Below are 25,596 nucleotides of genomic sequence, written 5' to 3' on the forward strand. Positions count from 1 at the left end.
GACTGTACCAATGCTTTATAAAGGGGGAGTATTATACACTATAGACTGTACCAATGCTTTATAATGGGGGAGTATTATACACTATAGACTGTACCAATGCTTTATAAAGGGGGAGTATTATACACTATAGACTGTACCAATGCTTTATAAAGGGGGAGTATTATACACTATAGACTGTACCAATGCTTTATAAAGGGGGAGTATTATACACTATAGACTGTACCAATGCTTTATAAAGGGGGAGTATTATGTCCCTGTCCCTGGAGTCCAGGCCTCTTTTTATACATGACAATATCCTGTCGGCCTTGGAAGCAGCAGCCTGACATTGTGCTATTCTGTAGTCTGATCTGTGTATATGAGGTAATAGTGTATATGAGGTAACTAATAGTGTATATGAGGTAATAGTGTATATGAGGTAACTAATAGTGTATATGAGGTAATAGTGTATATGAGGTAATAGTGTATATGAGGTAATAGTGTATATGAGGTAACTAATAGTGTATATGAGGTAACTAATAGTGTATATGAGGTAACTAATAGTGTATATGAGGTAACTAATAGTGTATATGAGGTAATAGTGTATATGAGGTAACTAATAGTGTATATGAGGTAATAGTATATATGAGGTAATAGTGTATGAGGTAACTAATAGTGTATATGAGGTAATAGTGTATATGAGGTAACTAATAGTGTATATGAGGTAATAGTGTATATGAGGTAACTAATAGTGTATATGAGGTAATAGAGTATATGAGGTAACTAATAATGCATATGAGGTAATAGTGTATATGAGGTAACTAATAGTGTATATGAGGTAATAGTATATATGAGGTAACTAATAGTGTATATGAGGTAATAGTGTATATGAGGTAACTAATAGTGTATATGAGGTAATAGAGTATATGAGGTAACTAATAATGCATATGAGGTAATAGTGTATATGAGGTAACTAATAGTGTATATGAGGTAATAGTATATATGAGGTAACTAATAATGCATATGAGGTAATAGTGTATATGAGGTAACTAATAGTGTATATGAGGTAACTAATGGTATATATGAGGTAATAGTGTATATGAGGTAACTAATAGTGTATATGAGGTAATAGTGTATATGAGGTAACTAATGGTATATATGAGGTAATAGTGTATATGAGGTAATAGTGTATATGAGGTAACTAATGGTGTATATGAGGTAATAGTGTATATGAGGTAACTAATGGTGTATATGAGGTAACTAATAGTGTATATGAGGTAATAGTGTATATGAAGTAATAGTGTATATGAGGTAATAGTGTATATGAGGTAACTAATAGTGTATATGAGGTAATAGTGTATATGAGGTAACTAATAGTGTATATGAGGTAATAGTGTATATGAGGTAACTAATAGTGTATATGAGGTAACTAATAGTGTATATGAGGTAACTAATAGTGTATATGAGGTAACTAATAGTGTATATGAGGTAATAGTGTATATGAGGTAACTAATAGTGTATATGAGGTAATAGTGTATATGAGGTAATAGTGTATGAGGTAACTAATAGTGTATATGAGGTAATAGTGTATATGAGGTAACTAATAGTGTATATGAGGTAATAGTGTATATGAGGTAACTAATAGTGTATATGAGGTAATAGAGTATATGAGGTAACTAATAATGCATATGAGGTAATAGTGTATATGAGGTAACTAATAGTGTATATGAGGTAATAGTATATATGAGGTAACTAATAGTGTATATGAGGTAATAGTGTATATGAGGTAACTAATAGTGTATATGAGGTAATAGAGTATATGAGGTAACTAATAATGCATATGAGGTAATAGTGTATATGAGGTAACTAATAGTGTATATGAGGTAATAGTATATATGAGGTAACTAATAATGCATATGAGGTAATAGTGTATATGAGGTAACTAATAGTGTATATGAGGTAACTAATGGTATATATGAGGTAATAGTGTATATGAGGTAACTAATAGTGTATATGAGGTAATAGTGTATATGAGGTAACTAATGGTATATATGAGGTAATAGTGTATATGAGGTAATAGTGTATATGAGGTAACTAATGGTGTATATGAGGTAATAGTGTATATGAGGTAACTAATGGTGTATATGAGGTAACTAATAGTGTATATGAGGTAATAGTGTATATGAAGTAATAGTGTATATGAGGTAATAGTGTATATGAGGTAACTAATGGTGTATATGAGGTAACTAATGGTGTATATGAGGTAATAGTGTATATGAGGTAGTAGTGTATATGAGGTAACTAATAGTGTATATGAGGTAACTAATAGTGTATATGAGGTAATAGTGTATATGAGGTAACTAATAGTGTATATGAGGTAATAGTGTATATGAGGTAATAGTGTATATGAGGTAACTAATAGTGTATAAGAGGTAATAGTGTATATGAGGTAACTAATAGTGTATATGAGGTAACTAATGGTATATATGAGGTAATAGTGTATATGAGGTAACTAATAGTGTATATGAGGTAATAGTGTATATGAGGTAACTAATAGTGTATAAGAGGTAATAGTGTATATGAGGTAACTAATAGTGTATATGAGGTAACTAATGGTGTATATGAGGTAACTAATGGTGTATATGAGGTAATAGTGTATATGAGGTAACTAATAGTGTATATGAGGTAATAGTGTATATGAGGTAACTAATGGTGTATATGAGGTAACTAATAGTGTATATGAGGTAATAGTGTATATGAGGTAATAGTGTATATGAGGTAACTAATAGTGTATATGAGGTAATAGTGTATATGAGGTAATAGTGTATATGAGGTAACTAATAGTGTATATGAGGTAACTAATAGTGTATATGAGGTAATAGTGTATATGAGGTAACTAATGGTATATATGAGGTAATAGTGTATATGCGGCAATAGTGTATATGAGGTAACTAATGGTACATATGAGGTAATAGTGTATATGAGGTAATAGTGTATATGAGGTAACTAATGGTATATATGAGGTAATAATGTATATGAGGTAATAGTGTATATGAGGTAACTAATAGTGTATATGAGGTAATAGTGTATATGAGGTAACTAATGGTGTATATGAGGTAATAGTGTATATGAGGTAACTAATGGTGTATATGAGGTAATAGTGTATATGAGGTAACTAACAGTGTATATGAGGTAATAGTGTATATGAGGTAACTAATAGTATATATGAGGTAATAGTGTATATGAGGTAACTAATGGTATATATGAGGTAATAGTGTATATGAGGTAACTAATGGTATATATGAGGTAATAGTGTAAATGAGGAAATAGTGTATATGAGGTAATAGTGTATATGAGGTAACTAATGGTATATATGAGGTAATAGTGTATATGAGGTAATAGTGTATATGAGGTAACTAATAGTGTATATGAGGTAATAGTGTATATGAGGTAACTAATGGTATATATGAGGTAATAGTGTATATGAGGTAATAGTGTATATGAGGTAACTAATGGTACATATGAGGTAATAGTGTATATGAGGTAATAGTGTATATGAGGTAACTAATGGTATATATTAGGTAATAGTGTATATGAGGTAACTAATGGTATATATGAGGTAACTAATGGTGTATATGAGGTAATAGTGTATATGAGGTAACTAATAGTGTATAAGAGGTAATAGTGTATATGAGGTAACTAATAGTGTATATGAGGTAACTAATGGTGTATATGAGGTAACTAATAGTGTATATGATGTAATAGTGTATATGAGGTAATAGTGTATATGAGGTAACTAATGGTATATATGAGGTAATAATGTATATGAGGTAATAGTGTATATGAGGTAACTAATAGTGTATAAGAGGTAATAGTGTATATGAGGTAATAGTGTATATGAGGTAACTAATGGTGTATATGAGGTAATAGTGTATATGAGGTAACTAACAGTGTATATGAGGTAATAGTGTATATGAGGTAACTAATAGTATATATGAGGTAATAGTGTATATGAGGTAACTAATGGTATATATGAGGTAATAGTGTATATGAGGTAACTAATGGTATATATGAGGTAATAGTGTATATGAGGAAATAGTGTATATGAGGTAATAGTGTATATGAGGTAACTAATGGTATATATGAGGTAATAGTGTATATGAGGTAATAGTGTATATGAGGTAACTAATAGTGTATATGAGGTAATAGTGTATATGAGGTAACTAATGGTATATATGAGGTAATAGTGTATATGAGGTAATAGTGTATATGAGGTAACTAATGGTACATATGAGGTAATAGTGTATATGAGGTAATAGTGTATATGAGGTAACTAATGGTATATATGAGGTAATAGTGTATATGAGGTAACTAATGGTATATATGAGGTAATAGTATATATGAGGTAATAGTGTATATGAGGTAACTAATGGTATATATGAGGTAATAGTGTATATGAGGAAATAGTGTATATGAGGTAATAGTGTATATGAGGTAACTAATAGTGTATATGAGGTAATAGTGTATATGAGGTAATAGTGTATATGAGGTAACTAATGGTGTATATGAGGTAATAGTGTATATGAGGTAACTAATGGTATATATGAGGTAATAGTATATATGAGGTAATAGTGTATATGAGGTAACTAATGGTGTATATGAGGTAATAGAGTATATGAGGTAATAGTGTATATGAGGTAATAGTGTATATGAGGTAACTAATGGTGTATATGAGGTAATAGTATATATGAGGTAATAGTGTATATGAGGTAATAGTGTATATGAGGTAACTAATGGTGTATATGAGGTAATAGTGTATATGAGGTAATAGTGTATATGAGGTAACTAATGGTATATATGAGGTAATAGTGTATATGAGGTAATAGTGTATATATGAGGTAACTAATGGTATATATGAGGTAACTAATGGTATATATGAGGTAATAGTGTATATGAGGTAATAGTGTATATGAGGTAACTAATGGTATATATGAGGTAATAGTGTATATGAGGTAATAGTGTATATATGAGGTAACTAATGGTATATATGAGGTAATAGTGTATATGAGGTAATAGTGTATATATGAGGTAACTAATGGTATATATGAGGTAACTAATGGTATATATGAGGTAATGGTATATATGAGGTAATAGTATATATGAGGTAATAGTGTATATGAGGTAACTAATGGTATATATGAGGTAATAGTGTATATGAGGTAACTAATGGTATATATGAGGTAATAGTGTATATGAGGTAACTAATGGTGTATATGAGGTAATAGTGTATATGAGGTAACTAATGGTATATATGAGGTAACTAATGGTATATATGAGGTAATGGTATATATGAGGTAATAGTATATATGAGGTAATAGTGTATATGAGGTAACTAATGGTATATATGAGGTAATAGTGTATATGAGGTAACTAATGGTATATATGAGGTAATAGTGTATATGAGGTAACTAATGGTGTATATGAGGTAATAGTGTATATGAGGTAACTAATGGTATATATGAGGTAACTAATGGTATATATGAGGTAATGGTATATATGAGGTAATAGTATATATGAGGTAATAGTGTATATGAGGTAACTAATGGTATATATGAGGTAATAGTGTATATGAGGTAACTAATGGTATATATGAGGTAATAGTGTATATGAGGTAACTAATGGTATATATGAGGTAATAGTGTATATGAGGTAACTAATGGTATATATGAGGTAATAGTGTATATGAGGTAACTAATGGTATATATGAGGTAATAGTGTATATGAGGTAACTAATGGTGTATATGAGGTAATAGTGTATATGAGGTAACTAATGGTATATATGAGGTAATAGTGTATATGAGGTAACTAATGGTGTATATGAGGTAATAGTGTATATGAGGTAACTAATGGTATATATGAGGTAATAGTGTATATGAGGTAACTAATGGTATATATGAGGTATCCATTCCTACTTAGCCCCCATGACCCTTGTTATTTGTCCTTTCTTGGCCCCCATGACCCTGTCCTCGTAGTATATATATCTTACACACACCTATAGCGCCTATTCTCTGTATATACACATATCTTCTCCCCATACATATATACACACCTATAGCACATCCTCTCTATATATACCGTACTCCTATACAGAACGTCACCCCCCAGAACTGTGTGACTGGACATCACGTGACCGCCCCACGGCGCTGGAAGACCTGGGTCACCGTGAGGAAAGGACATCACTGCCCGCCCTCTGCTTCACACTACAACTCCCACAATGCCTAGCGCGCAGGAGTCACGTGGTGTCGGAAGTGCTGTGACCTTGTTCAACTGACAACATGAGAGCTGCGGTACCGGCTGCCGTGTCCAGGGGGCTTCTCCGCCACATCACCCGGGGGTAAGTGACACACACCGGGCAAATATATGCACTCACAATGATGTATCCCCGGGGTGTTGTTACATGGTACAGCCCGCGTCCCTGGAGTAGTGTTATTTGGTACAGCCCGTGTCCCCGGGGTTGTTGTTATTTGGTACAGCCCGTGTCCCCGGGATGAGGTTATTTGGTATAGTCCGGCCTGTTCTTACAATAAAAAGTGGACTCATCCATTATCCACAGATTGGGGGGTGGATTATAAATGCAACATAGTGTGATGTGACGTCACTGTATTAGATAATGATAATTATATCACAGCCCTGTAATAGTACACAAGACAGGCCCCGCCCCCTCATTATAAATCACGTGATATAGAACAGATATAGAAAACACAGGTTACATCTCACACAATATACAGGAGGAGGATACAACAGATATAGAAAACACAGGTTACATCTCACACAATATACAGGAGGAGGATACAACAGATATAGAAAACACAGGTTACATCTCACACTATATACAGGAGGAGGATACAACAGATATAGAAAACACAGGTTACATCTCACACTATATACAGGAGGAGGATACAACAGATATAGAAAACACAGGTTACATCTCACAATATACAGGAGGATACAACAGATATAGGAAACACAGGTTACATCTCACACAATATACAGGAGGAGGATACAACAGATATAGAAAACACTGGTTACATCTCACACTATATACAGGAGGAGGATACAACAGATATAGAAAACACAGGTTACATCTCACACTATATACAGGAGGAGGATACAACAGATATAGAAAACACAGGTTACATCTCACACTATATACAGGAGGAGGATACAACAGATATAGAAAACACAGGTTACATCTCACACTATATACAGGAGGAGGATACAACAGATATAGAAAACACTGGTTACATCTCACACAATATACAGGAGGAGGATACAACAGATATAGAAAACACTGGTTACATCTCACACTATATACAGGAGGAGGATACAACAGATATAGAAAACACTGGTTACATCTCACACTATATACAGGAGGATACAACAGATATAGAAAACACAGGTTACATCTCACACTATATACAGGAGGAGGATACAACAGATATAGAAAATACAGGTTACATCTCACACTATATACAGGAGGAGGATACAACAGATATAGAAAACACAGGTTACATCTCACACTATATATACAGGAGGAGGATACAACAGATATAGAAAACACAGGTTACATCTCACACAATATACAGGAGGAGGATACAACAGATATAGAAAACACAGGTTACATCTCACACTATATACAGGAGGAGGATACAACATATATAGAAAACACAGGTTACATCTCACACTATATACAGGAGGAGGATACAACAGATATAGAAAACACTGGTTACATCTCACACTATATACAGGAGGAGGATACAACAGATATAGAAAACACTGGTTACATCTCACACTATATACAGGAGGATACAACATATATAGAAAACACAGGTTACATCTCACACTATATACAGGAGGATACAACAGATATAGAAAACACAGGTTACATCTCACACTATATACAGGAGGAGGATACAACAGATATAGAAAACACTGGTTACATCTCACACAATATACAGGAGGAGGATACAACAGATATAGAAAACACTGGTTACATCTCACACAATATACAGGAGGAGGATACAACAGATATAGAAAACACTGGTTACATCTCACACTATATACAGGAGGATACAACAGATATAGAAAACACTGGTTACATCTCACACAATATACAGGAGGAGGATACAACAGATATAGAAAACACAGGTTACATCTCACACTATATACAGGAGGAGGATACAACAGATATAGAAAACACAGGTTACATCTCACACTATATACAGGAGGAGGATACAACAGATATAGAAAACACAGGTTACATCTCACAATATACAGGAGGATACAACAGATATAGAAAACACAGGTTACATCTCACACAATATACAGGAGGAGGATACAACAGATATAGAAAACACAGGTTACATCTCACACTATATACAGGAGGAGGATACAACATATATAGAAAACACAGGTTACATCTCACACTATATACAGGAGGAGGATACAACAGATATAGAAAACACAGGTTACATCTCACACTATATACAGGAGGATACAACAGATATAGAAAACACTGGTTACATCTCACACTATATACAGGAGGAGGATACAACAGATATAGAAAACACAGGTTACATCTCACACTATATACAGGAGGATACAACAGATATAGAAAACACAGGTTACATCTCACACAATATACAGGAGGAGGATACAACAGATATAGAAAACACAGGTTACATCTCACACTATATACAGGAGGATACAACAGATATAGAAAACACAGGTTACATCTCACACAATATACAGGAGGAGGATACAACAGATATAGAAAACACAGGTTACATCTCACACAATATACAGGAGGATACAACAGATATAGAAAACACAGGTTACATCTCACACAATATACAGGAGGAGGATACAACAGATATAGAAAACACAGGTTACATCTCACACTATATACAGGAGGAGGATACAACAGATATAGAAAACACAGGTTACATCTCACACAATATACAGGAGGAGGATACAACAGATATAGAAAACACAGGTTACATCTCACACAATATACAGGAGGAGGATACAACAGATATAGAAAACACAGGTTACATCTCACACTATATACAGGAGGATACAACAGATATAGAAAACACAGGTTACATCTCACACTATATACAGGAGGAGGATACAACAGATATAGAAAACACAGGTTACATCTCACACTATATACAGGAGGAGGATACAACAGATATAGAAAACACAGGTTACATCTCACACTATATACAGGAGGAGGATACAACAGATATAGAAAACACAGGTTACATCTCACACTATATACAGGAGGAGGATACAACAGATATAGAAAACACAGGTTACATCTCACACAATATACAGGAGGAGGATACAACAGATATAGAAAACACTGGTTACATCTCACACTATATACAGGAGGAGGATACAACAGATATAGAAAACACAGGTTACATCTCACACAATATACAGGAGGAGGATACAACAGATATAGAAAACACAGGTTACATCTCACACTATATACAGGAGGAGGATACAACAGATATAGAAAACACAGGTTACATCTCACACAATATACAGGAGGAGGATACAACAGATATAGAAAACACAGGTTACATCTCACACTATATACAGGAGGAGGATACAACAGATATAGAAAACACAGGTTACATCTCACACAATATTCAGGAGGAGGATACAACAGATATAGAAAACACTGGTTACATCTCACACAATATTCAGGAGGAGGATACAACAGATATAGAAAACACTGGTTACATCTCACACAATATACAGGAGGATACAACAGATATAGAAAACACAGGTTACATCTCACACTATATACAGGAGGAGGATACAACAGATATAGAAAACACTGGTTACATCTCACACTATATACAGGAGGAGGATACAACAGATATAGAAAACACTGGTTACATCTCACACAATATACAGGAGGAGGATACAACAGATATAGAAAACACTGGTTACATCTCACACAATATACAGGAGGATACAACAGATATAGAAAACACAGGTTACATCTCACACTATATACAGGAGGAGGATACAACAGATATAGAAAACACAGGTTACATCTCACACAATATACAGGAGGAGGATACAACAGATATAGAAAACACAGGTTACATCTCACACTATATACAGGAGGAGGATACAACAGATATAGAAAACACAGGTTACATCTCACACAATATACAGGAGGAGGATACAACAGATATAGAAAACACAGGTTACATCTCACACAATATACAGGAGGAGGATACAACAGATATAGAAAACACAGGTTACATCTCACACTATATACAGGAGGAGGATACAACAGATATAGAAAACACAGGTTACATCTCACACTATATACAGGAGGAGGATACAACAGATATAGAAAACACAGGTTACATCTCACACTATATACAGGAGGATACAACAGATATAGAAAACACTGGTTACATCTCACACTATATACAGGAGGAGGATACAACAGATATAGAAAACACAGGTTACATCTCACACTATATACAGGAGGAGGATACAACAGATATAGAAAACACAGGTTACATCTCACCACAATATACAGGAGGATACAACAGATATAGAAAACACAGGTTACATCTCACACTATATACAGGAGGATACAACAGATATAGAAAACACAGTTACATCTCACACTATATACAGGAGGATACAACAGATATAGAAAACACAGGTTACATCTCACACTATATACAGGAGGAGGATACAACAGATATAGAAAACACAGGTTACATCTCACACTATATACAGGAGGATACAACAGATATAGAAAATACAGGTTACATCTCACACTATATACAGGAGGAGGATACAACAGATATAGAAAACACTGGTTACATCTCACACTATATACAGGAGGAGGATACAACAGATATAGAAAACACAGGTTACATCTCACACAATATACAGGAGAATACAACAGATATAGAAAACACAGGTTACATCTCACACAATATACAGGAGGAGGATACAACAGATATAGAATACACAGGTTACATCTCACACAATATACAGGAGGAGGATACAACAGATATAGAAAACACAGGTTACATCTCACACTATATACAGGAGGATACAACAGATATAGAAAACACAGGTTACATCTCACACTATATACAGGAGGAGGATACAACAGATATAGAAAACACAGGTTACATCTCACACTATATACAGGAGAATACAACAGATATAGAAAACACAGGTTACATCTCACACTATATACAGGAGGAGGATACAACAGATATAGAAAACACAGGTTACATCTCACACAATATACAGGAGGAGGATACAACAGATATAGAAAACACAGGTTACATCTCACACTATATACAGGAGGATACAACAGATATAGAAAACACAGGTTACATCTCACACTATATACAGGAGGAGGATACAACAGATATAGAAAACACAGGTTACATCTCACACTATATACAGGAGGAGGATACAACAGATATAGAAAACACAGGTTACATCTCACACTATATACAGGAGGAGGATACAACAGATATAGAAAACACAGGTTACATCTCACACTATATACAGGAGGAGGATACAACAGATATAGAAAACACAGGTTACATCTCACACTATATACAGGAGGAGGATACAACAGATATAGAAAACACAGGTTACATCTCACAATATACAGGAGGAGGATACAACAGATATAGAAAACACTGGTTACATCTCACACAATATACAGGAGGAGGATACAACAGATATAGAAAACACAGGTTACATCTCACACAATATACAGGAGGGATACAACAGATATAGAAAACACAGGTTACATCTCACACAATATACAGGAGGAGGATACAACAGATATAGAAAACACAGGTTACATCTCACACTAATACAGGAGGATACAACAGATATAGAAAACACAGGTTACATCTCACACTATATACAGGAGGAGGATACAACAGATATAGAAAACACAGGTTACATCTCACACTATATACAGGAGGAGGATACAACAGATATAGAAAACACTGGTTACATCTCACACTATATACAGGAGGATACAACAGATATAGAAAACACAGGTTACATCTCATACTATATACAGGAGGAGGATACAACAGATATAGAAAACACTGGTTACATCTCACACTATATACAGGAGGAGGATACAACAGATATAGAAAACACAGGTTACATCTCACACAATATACAGGAGGATACAACAGATATAGAAAACACAGGTTACATCTCATACTATATACAGGAGGATACAACAGATATAGAAAACACAGGTTACATCTCACACAATATACAGGAGGAGGATACAACAGATATAGAAAACACAGGTTACATCTCACACTATATACAGGAGGAGGATACAACAGATATAGAAAACACAGGTTACATCTCACACAATATACAGGAGGATACAACAGATATAGAAAACACAGGGTTACATCTCACACTATATACAGGAGGAGGATACAACAGATATAGAAAACACAGGTTACATCTCACACAATATACAGGAGGAGGATACAACAGATATAGAAAACACTGGTTACATCTCACACAATATACAGGAGGATACAACAGATATAGAAAACACAGGTTACATCTCACACTATATACAGGAGGATACAACAGATATAGAAAACACAGGTTACATCTCACACTATATACAGGAGGAGGATACAACAGATATAGAAAACACAGGTTACATCTCACACAATATACAGGAGGGGGATACAACAGATATAGAAAACACAGGTTACATCTAACACAATATACAGGAGGGGGATACAACAGATATAGAAAACACAGGTTACATCTCACACAATATACAGGAGGAGGATACAACAGATATAGAAAACACAGGTTACATCTCACACTATATACAGGAGGATACAACAGATATAGGAAACACAGGTTACATCTCACACTATATACAGGAGGAGGATACAACAGATATAGAAAACACAGGTTACATCTCACACAATATACAGGAGGAGGATACAACAGATATAGAAAACACAGGTTACATCTCACACTATATACAGGAGGATACAACAGATATAGAAAACACAGGTTACATCTCACACTATATACAGGGGGAGGATACAACAGATATAGAAAACACAGGTTACATCTCACACTATATACAGGAGGATACAACAGATATAGAAAACACAGGTTACATCTCACACTATATACAGGAGGAGGATACAACAGATATAGAAAACACAGGTTACATCTCACACTATATACAGGAGGAGGATACAACAGATATAGAAAACACAGGTTACATCTCACACTATATACAGGAGGAGGATACAACAGATATAGGAAACACAGGTTACATCTCACACTATATACAGGAGGAGGATACAACAATATAGAAAACACAGGTTACATCTCACACTATATACAGGAGGAGAATACAACAGATATAGAAAACACTGGTTACATCTCACAATATATACAGGAGGAGGATACAACAGATATAGAAAACACAGGTTACATCTCACACTATATACAGGAGGAGGATACAACAGATATAGAAAATACAGGTTACATCTCACACAATATACAGGAGGAGGATACAACAGATATAGAAAACACTGGTTACATCTCACACTATATACAGGAGGAGGATACAACAGATATAGAAAACACTGGTTACATCTCACACAATATACAGGAGGATACAACAGATATAGAAAACACAGGTTACATCTCACACTATATACAGGAGGAGGATACAACAGATATAGAAAACACAGGTTACATCTCACACTATATACAGGAGGAGGATACAACAGATATAGGAAACACAGGTTACATCTCACACTATATACAGGAGGAGGATACAAACAGATATAGAAAACACAGGTTACATCTCACACTATATACAGGAGGAGAATACAACAGATATAGAAAACACTGGTTACATCTCACAATATACAGGAGGAGGATACAACAGATATAGAAAACACAGGTTACATCTCACACTATATATCAGGAGGAGGATACAACAGATATAGAAATACAGGTTACATCTCACACAATATACAGGAGGAGGATACAACAGATATAGAAAACACTGGTTACATCTAACACAATATACAGGAGGAGGATACAACAGATATAGAAAACACAGGTTACATCTCACACTATATACAGGAGGATACAACAGATATAGAAAACACAGGTTACATCTCACACAATATACAGGAGGATACAACAGATATAGAAAACACAGGTTACATCTCACACTATATACAGGAGGATACAACAGATATAGAAAACACTGGTTACATCTCACACAATATACAGGAGGATAAAACAGATATAGAAAACACAGGTTACATCTCACACTATATACAGGAGGATACAACAGATATAGAAAACACAGGTTACATCTCACACAATATACAGGAGGAGGATACAACAGATATAGAAAACACAGGTTACATCTCACACAATATACAGGAGGAGGATACAACAGATATAGAAAACACAGGTTACATCTCACACTATATACAGGAGGAGGATACAACAGATATAGAAAACACAGGTTACATCTCACACTATATACAGGAGGATACAACAGATATAGAAAACACAGGTTACATCTCACACAATATACAGGAGGAGGATACAACAGATATAGAAAACACTGGTTACATCTCACAATATACAGGAGGAGGATACAACAGATATAGAAAACACAGGTTACATCTCACACTATATACAGGAGGAGGATACAACAGATATAGAAAATACAGGTTACATCTCACACAATATACAGGAGGAGGATACAACAAGATATAGAAAACACTGGTTACATCTAACACAATATACAGGAGGAGGATACAACAGATATAGAAAACACAGGTTACATCTCACACTATATACAGGAGGATACAACAGATATAGAAAACACAGGTTACATCTCACACAATATACAGGAGGAGGATACAACAGATATAGAAAACACAGGTTACATCTCACACTATATACAGGAGGAGGATACAACAGATATAGAAAACACAGGTTACATCTCACACAATATACAGGAGGATACAACAGATATAGAAAACACAGGTTACATCTCACACAATATACAGGAGGAGGATACAAACAGATATAGAAAACACAGGTTACATCTCACACAATATACAGGAGGAGGATACAACAGATATAGAAAACACAGGTTACATCTCATACAATATACAGGAGGAGGATACAACAGATATAGAAAACACAGGTTACATCTCACACAATATACAGGAGGATACAACAGATATAGAAAACACAGGTTACATCTCACACAATATACAGGAGGATACAACAGATATAGAAAACACAGGTTACATCTCACACTATATACAGGAGGAGGATACAACAGATATAGAAAACACAGGTTACATCTCACACTATATACAGGAGGAGGATACAACAGATATAGAAAACACTGGTTACATCTCACACAATATACAGGAGGAGGATACAACAGATATAGAAAACACTGGTTACATCTCATACAATATACAGGAGGAGGATACAACAGATATAGAAAACACAGGTTACATCTCATACAATATACAGGAGGAGGATACAACAGATATAGAAAACACTGGTTACATCTCACACAATATACAGGAGGATACAACAGATATAGAAAACACAGGTTACATCTCACACTATATACAGGAGGAGGATACAACAGATATAGAAAACACAGGTTACATCTCACACTATATACAGGAGGAGGATACAACAGATATAGAAAACACAGGTTACATCTCACACTATATACAGGAGGAGGATAGCAACAGATATAGAAAACACAGGTTACATCTCACAATATACAGGAGGAGGATACAACAGATATAGAAAACACAGGTTACATCTCACACAATATACAGGAGGAGGATACAACAGATATAGAAAACACTGGTTACATCTCACACTATATACAGGAGGATACAACAGATATAGAAAACACAGGTTACATCTCACACTATATACAGGAGGAGGATACAACAGATATAGAAAACACTGGTTACATCTCACACTATATACAGGAGGATACAACAGATATAGAAAACACAGGTTACATCTCACACATATACAGGAGGAGGATACAACAGATATAGAAAACACAGGTTACATCTCACACAATATACAGGAGGAGGATACAACAGATATAGAAAACACAGGTTACATCTCACACTATATTCAGGAGGATACAACAGATATAGAAAACACAGGTTACATCTCACACAATATACAGGAGGAGGATACAACAGATATAGAAAACACTGGTTACATCTCACACTATATACAGGAGGAGGATACAACAGATATAGAAAACACAGGTTACATCTCACACTATATACAGGAGGATACAACAGATATAGAAAACACAGGTTACATCTCACACTATATACAGGAGGAGGATACAACAGATATAGAAAACACAGGTTACATCTCACACTATATACAGGAGGATACAACAGATATAGAAAACACAGGTTACATCTCACACAATATACAGGAGGAGGATACAACAGGTATAGAAAACACAGGTTACATCTCACACTATATACAGGAGGAGGATACAACAGATATAGAAAAACACAGGTTACATCTCACACAATATACAGGAGGAGGATACAACAGATATAGAAAACACTGGTTACATCTCACACTATATACAGGAGGAGGATACAACAGATATAGAAAACACTGGTTACATCTCACACAATATACAGGAGGAGGATACAACAGATATAGAAAACACAGGTTACATCTCACACAATATACAGGAGGATACAACAGATATAGAAAACACAGGTTACATCTCACACTATATACAGGAGGATACAACAGATATAGAAAACACTGGTTACATCTCACACTATATACAGGAGGAGGATACAACAGATATAGAAAACACAGGTTACATCTCACACTATATACAGGAGGAGGATACAACAGATATAGAAAACACTGGTTACATCTCACACTATATACAGGAGGATACAACAGATATAGAAAACACAGGTTACATCTCACACTATATACAGGAGGATACAACAGATATAGAAAACACAGGTTACATCTCACACTATATACAGGAGGAGGATACAACAGATATAGAAAACACTGGTTACATCTCACACTATATACAGGAGGATACAACAGATATAGAAAACACAGGTTACATCTCACACTATATACAGGAGGAGGATACAACAGATATAGAAAACACAGGTTACATCTCACACTATATACAGGGGGAGGATACAACAGATATAGAAAACACAGGTTACATCTCACACTATATACAGGAGGAGGATACAACAGATATAGAAAACACTGGTTACATCTCATACAATATACAGGAGGATACAACAGATATAGAAAACACAGGTTACATCTCACACTATATACAGGAGGAGGATACAACAGATATAGAAAACACTGGTTACATCTCACACTATATACAGGAGGAGGATACAACAGATATAGAAAACACTGGTTACATCTCACACAATATACAGGAGGAGGATACAACAGATATAGAAAACACAGGTTACATCTCACACTATATACAGGAGGAGGATACAACAGATATAGAAAACACAGGTTACATCTCACACTATATACAGGAGGAGGATACAACAGATATAGAAAACACAGGTTACATCTCACACAATATACAGGAGGAGGATACAACAGATATAGAAAACACAGGTTACATCTCACACAATATACAGGAGGAGGATACAACAGATATAGAAAACACAGGTTACATCTCACACTATATACAGGAGGAGGATACAACAGATATAGAAAACACAGGTTACATCTCACACTATATACAGGAGGATACAACAGATATAGAAAACACAGGTTACATCTCACACAATATACAGGAGGATACAACAGATATAGAAAACACTGGTTACATCTCACACAATATACAGGAGGATACAACAGATATAGAAAACACAGGTTACATCTCACACTATATACAGGAGGAGGATACAACAGATATAGAAAACACTGGTTACATCTCACACTATATACAGGAGGAGGATACAACAGATATAGAAAACACAGGTTACATCTCACACAATATACAGGAGGAGGATACAACAGATATAGAAAACACAGGTTACATCTCACACAATATACAGGAGGATACAACAGATATAGAAAACACAGGTTACATCTCACACTATATACAGGAGGAGGATACAACAGATATAGAAAACACAGGTTACATCTCACACAATATACAGGAGGAGGATACAACAGATATAGAAAACACAGGTTACATCTCACACAATATACAGGAGGATACAACAGATATAGAAAACACTGGTTACATCTCACACTATATACAGGAGGAGGATACAACAGATATAGAAAACACTGGTTACATCTCACACAATATACAGGAGGAGGATACAACAGATATAGAAAACACAGGTTACATCTCACACAATATACAGGAGGAGGATACAACAGATATAGAAAACACAGGTTACATCTCACACAATATACAGGAGGAGGATACAACAGATATAGAAAACACAGGTTACATCTCACACTATATACAGGAGGATACAACAGATATAGAAAACACTGGTTACATCTCACAATATACAGGAGGAGGATACAACAGATATAGAAAACACAGGTTACATCTCACACTATATACAGGAGGAGGATACAACAGATATAGAAAACACAGGTTACATCTCACACTATATACAGGAGGAGGATACAACAGATATAGAAAATACAGGTTACATCTCACACAATATACAGGAGGAGGATACAACAGATATAGAAAACACTGGTTACATCTAACACAATATACAGGAGGAGGATACAACAGATATAGAAAACACAGGTTACATCTCACACTATATACAGGAGGATACAACAGATATAGAAAACACAGGTTACATCTCACACTATATACAGGAGGAGGATACAACAGATATAGAAAACACAGGTTACATCTCACACAATATACAGGAGGATACAACAGATATAGAAAACACAGGTTACATCTCACACTATATACAGGAGGATACAACAGATATAGAAAACACTGGTTACATCTCACACTATATACAGGAGGATACAACAGATATAGAAAACACAGGTTACATCTCACACAATATACAGGAGGAGGATACAACAGATATAGAAAACACAGGTTACATCTCACACAATATACAGGAGGAGGATACAACAGATATAGAAAACACAGGTTACATCTCACACAATATACAGGAGGAGGATACAACAGATATAGAAAACACAGGTTACATCTCACACTATATACAGGAGGAGGATACAACAGATATAGAAAACACAGGTTACATCTCACACTATATACAGGAGGAGGATACAACAGATATAGAAAACACAGGTTACATCTCACACTATATACAGGAGGATACAACAGATATAGAAAACACAGGTTACATCTCACACTATATACAGGAGGAGGATACAACAGATATAGAAAACACAGGTTACATCTCACACTATATACAGGAGGATACAACAGATATAGAAAACACAGGTTACATCTCACACAATATACAGGAGGAGGATACAACAGATATAGAAAACACTGGTTACATCTCACACTATATACAGGAGGAGGATACAACAGATATAGAAAACACAGGTTACATCTCACACAATATACAGGAGGATACAACAGATATAGAAAACACAGGTTACATCTCACACTATATACAGGAGGAGGATACAACAGATATAGAAAACACAGGTTACATCTCACACAATATACAGGAGGAGGATACAACAGATATAGAAAACACAGGTTACATCTCACACAATATACAGGAGGAGGATACAACAGATATAGAAAACACAGGTTACATCTCACACTATATACAGGAGGAGGATACAACAGATATAGAAAACACAGGTTACATCTCACACTATATACAGGAGGAGGATACAACAGATATAGAAAACACAGGTTACATCTCACACAATATACAGGAGGAGGATACAACAGATATAGAAAACACAGGTTACATCTCACACAATATACAGGAGGAGGATACAACAGATATAGAAAACACAGGTTACATCTCACACTATATACAGGAGGAGGATACAACAGATATAGAAAACACAGGTTACATCTCACACAGTATATACAGGAGGAGGATACAACAGATATAGAAAACACAGGTTACATCTCACACTATATACAGGAGGAGGATACAACAGATATAGAAAACACAGGTTACATCTCACACAGTATATACAGGAGGAGGATACAACAGATATAGAAAACACAGGTTACATCTCACACAATATACAGGAGGAGGATACAACAGATATAGAAAACACTGGTTACATCTCACACTATATACAGGAGGAGGATACAACAGATATAGAAAACACAGGTTACATCTCACACTATATACAGGAGGAGGATACAACAGATATAGAAAACACAGGTTACATCTCACACAATATACAGGAGGAGGATACAACAGATATAGAAAACACAGGTTACATCTCACACTATATACAGGAGGAGGATACAACAGATATAGAAAACACAGGTTACATCTCACACAGTATATACAGGAGGAGGATACAACAGATATAGAAAACACAGGTTACATCTCACACTATATACAGGAGGAGGATACAACAGATATAGAAAACACAGGTTACATCTCACACAGTATATACAGGAGGAGGATACAACAGATATAGAAAACACTGGTTACATCTCACACTATATACAGGAGGAGGATACAACAGATATAGAAAACACAGGTTACATCTCACACAATATACAGGAGGATACAACAGATATAGAAAACACTGGTTACATCTCACACTATATACAGGAGGAGGATACAACAGATATAGAAAACACAGGTTACATCTCACACAATATACAGGAGGAGGATACAACAGATATAGAAAACACTGGTTACATCTCACACTATATACAGGAGGAGGATACAACAGATATAGAAAACACAGGTTACATCTCACACTATATACAGGAGGAGGATACAACAGATATAGAAAACACTGGTTACATCTCACACTATATACAGGAGGATACAACAGATATAGAAAACACAGGTTACATCTCACACTATATACAGGAGGAGGATACAACAGATATAGAAAACACTGGTTACATCTCACACTATATACAGGAGGAGGATACAACAGATATAGAAAACACAGGTTACATCTCACACAATATACAGGAGGATACAACAGATATAGAAAACACAGGTTACATCTCACACTATATACAGGAGGAGGATACAACAGATATAGAATACACAGGTTACATCTCACACAATATACAGGAGGATACAACAGATATAGAAAACACTGGTTACATCTCATACAATATACAGGAGGAGGATACAACAGATATAGAAAACACAGGTTACATCTCACACAATATACAGGAGGAGGATACAACAGATATAGAAAACACTGGTTACATCTCACACTATATACAGGAGGATACAACAGATATAGAAAACACAGGTTACATCTCACACAATATACAGGAGGAGGATACAACAGATATAGAAAACACAGGTTACATCTCACACAATATACAGGAGGAGGATACAACAGATATAGAAAACACAGGTTACATCTCACACTATATACAGGAGGAGGATACAACAGATATAGAAAACACAGGTTACATCTCACACAATATACAGGAGGAGGATACAACAGATATAGAAAACACAGGTTACATCTCACACAATATACAGGAGGAGGATACAACAGATATAGAAAACACAGGTTACATCTCACACTATATACAGGAGGATACAACAGATATAGAAAACACAGGTTACATCTCACACTATATACAGGAGGATACAACAGATATAGAAAACACAGGTTACATCTCACACAATATACAGGAGGAGGATACAACAGATATAGAAAACACAGGTTACATCTCACACAATATACAGGAGGAGGATACAACAGATATAGAAAACACAGGTTACATCTCACACAATATACAGGAGGATACAACAGATATAGAAAACACAGGTTACATCTCACACTATATACAGGAGGAGGATACAACAGATATAGAAAACACAGGTTACATCTCACACAATATACAGGAGGAGGATACAACAGATATAGAAAACACAGGTTACATCTCACACAATATACAGGAGGATACAACAGATATAGAAAACACTGGTTACATCTCACACTATATACAGGAGGAGGATACAACAGATATAGAAAACACTGGTTACATCTCCCACTATATACAGGAGGAGGATACAACAGATATAGAAAACACTGGTTACATCTCACACAATATACAGGAGGAGGATACAACAGATATAGAAAACACAGGTTACATCTCACACTATATACAGGAGGAGGATACAACAGATATAGAAAACACAGGTTACATCTCACACTATATACAGGAGGAGGATACAACAGATATAGAAAACACAGGTTACATCTCACACTATATACAGGAGGAGGATACAACAGATATAGAAAACACTGGTTACATCTCACACAATATACAGGAGGAGGATACAACAGATATAGAAAACACAGGTTACATCTCACACAATATACAGGAGGAGGATACAACAGATATAGAAAACACAGGTTACATCTCACACTATATACAGGAGGAGGATACAACAGATATAGAAAACACAGGTTACATCTCACACAATATACAGGAGGAGGATACAACAGATATAGAAAACACAGGTTACATCTCACACTATATACAGGAGGAGGATACAACAGATATAGAAAACACAGGTTACATCTCACACTATATACAGGAGGATACAACAGATATAGAAAACACAGGTTACATCTCACACTATATACAGGAGGAGGATACAACAGATATAGAAAACACTGGTTACATCTCACACTATATACAGGAGGAGGATACAACAGATATAGAAAACACTGGTTACATCTCACACTATATACAGGAGGATACAACAGATATAGAAAACACAGGTTACATCTCACACTATATACAGGAGGAGGATACAACAGATATAGAAAACACAGGTTACATCTCACACTATATACAGGGGGAGGATACAACAGATATAGAAAACACAGGTTACATCTCACACTATATACAGGGGGAGGATACAACAGATATAGAAAACACAGGTTACATCTCACACTATATACAGGAGGATACAACAGATATAGAAAACACAGGTTACATCTCACACTATATACAGGGGGAGGATACAACAGATATAGAAAACACAGGTTACATCTCACACAATATACAGGAGGAGGATACAACAGATATAGAAAACACAGGTTACATCTCACACAATATACAGGAGGATACAACAGATATAGAAAACACAGGTTACATCTCACACTATATACAGGAGGAGGATACAACAGATATAGAAAACACAGGTTACATCTCACACTATATACAGGAGGAGGATACAACAGATATAGAAAACACAGGTTACATCTCACACTATATACAGGAGGATACAACAGATATAGAAAACACAGGTTACATCTCACACTATATACAGGAGGAGGATACAACAGATATAGAAAACACAGGTTACATCTCACACTATATACAGGGGGAGGATACAACAGATATAGAAAACACAGGTTACATCTCACACAATATACAGGAGGAGGATACAACAGATATAGAAAACACAGGTTACATCTCACACAATATACAGGAGGATACAACAGATATAGAAAACACAGGTTACATCTCACACAATATACAGGAGGAGGATACAACAGATATAGAAAACACAGGTTACATCTCACACTATATACAGGAGGAGGATACAACAGATATAGAAAACACAGGTTACATCTCACACTATATACAGGAGGAGGATACAACAGATATAGAAAACACAGGTTACATCTCACACTATATACAGGAGGAGGATACAACAGATATAGAAAACACAGGTTACATCTCACACAATATACAGGAGGATACAACAGATATAGAAAACACAGGTTACATCTCACACAATATACAGGAGAAGGATACAACAGATATAGAAAACACAGGTTACATCTCACACTATATACAGGAGGAGGATACAACAGATATAGAAAACACAGGTTACATCTCACACAATATACAGGAGGAGGATACAACAGATATAGAAAACACAGGTTACATCTCACACTATATACAGGAGGATACAACAGATATAGAAAACACAGGTTACATCTCACACTATATACAGGAGGAGGATACAACAGATATAGAAAACACAGGTTACATCTCACACAATATACAGGAGGATACAACAGATATAGAAAACACAGGTTACATCTCACACAATATACAGGAGAAGGATACAACAGATATAGAAAACACAGGTTACATCTCACACTATATACAGGAGGAGGATACAACAGATATAGAAAACACAGGTTACATCTCACACTATATACAGGAGGAGGATACAACAGATATAGAAAACACAGGTTACATCTCACACAATATACAGGAGGAGGATACAACAGATATAGAAAACACTGGTTACATCTCACACTATATACAGGAGGATACAACAGATATAGAAAATACAGGTTACATCTCACACAATATACAGGAGGAGGATACAACAGATATAGAAAACACAGGTTACATCTCACACAATATACAGGAGGAGGATACAACAGATATAGAAAACACAGGTTACATCTCATACAATATACAGGAGGAGGATACAACAGATATAGAAAACACAGGTTACATCTCACACTATATACAGGAGGATACAACAGATATAGAAAACACAGGTTACATCTCACACTATATACAGGAGGAGGATACAACAGATATAGAAAACACAGGTTACATCTCACACTATATACAGGAGGAGGATACAACAGATATAGAAAACACAGGTTACATCTCACACAATATACAGGAGGAGGATACAACAGATATAGAAAACACTGGTTACATCTCACACAATATACAGGAGGAGGATACAACAGATATAGAAAACACAGGTTACATCTCACACTATATACAGGAGGATACAACAGATATAGAAAACACAGGTTACATCTCACACTATATACAGGAGGAGGATACAACAGATATAGAAAACACAGGTTACATCTCACACAATATACAGGAGGAGGATACAACAGATATAGAAAACACAGGTTACATCTCACACTATATACAGGAGGAGGATACAACAGATATAGAAAACACAGGTTACATCTCACACTATATACAGGAGGAGGATACAACAGATATAGAAAACACAGGTTACATCTCACACAATATACAGGAGGAGGATACAACATGAGATTTGGGGAATTCACACTAAATAGGGTCGCCACCTTTCTGGGAAAAAATACTGGTTGTGCTAATTTGCATAATTAAAGGGGTATTCCAGGCATTTGTTTTTATATGACTATGCTACAGGGGCTGTAAAG

General features: G+C 35.4%; 1 protein-coding gene across 2 annotated transcripts in view; it reads left to right on the top strand.

Moving 5' to 3' along the window:
- The first annotated feature begins 6,254 nt into the window (after positions 1-6,254).
- ACADVL (acyl-CoA dehydrogenase very long chain) overlaps positions 6,255-25,596 on the top strand; it is a 49,502-nt gene continuing 30,160 nt past the window's right edge. For both annotated transcript variants that reach the window (XM_056554320.1, XM_056554321.1), the window contains exon 1: positions 6,255-6,370. In XM_056554320.1, the coding sequence (XP_056410295.1) occupies positions 6,312-6,370 (59 nt within the window). In that variant the 5' untranslated portion in view covers positions 6,255-6,311. The remainder of the gene's footprint in view (positions 6,371-25,596) is intronic.

The sequence above is a fragment of the Hyla sarda genome, unplaced genomic scaffold (genome assembly GCF_029499605.1).
Source record: "Hyla sarda isolate aHylSar1 unplaced genomic scaffold, aHylSar1.hap1 scaffold_669, whole genome shotgun sequence".
In the NCBI taxonomy this organism is placed as follows: domain Eukaryota; kingdom Metazoa; phylum Chordata; class Amphibia; order Anura; family Hylidae; genus Hyla; species Hyla sarda.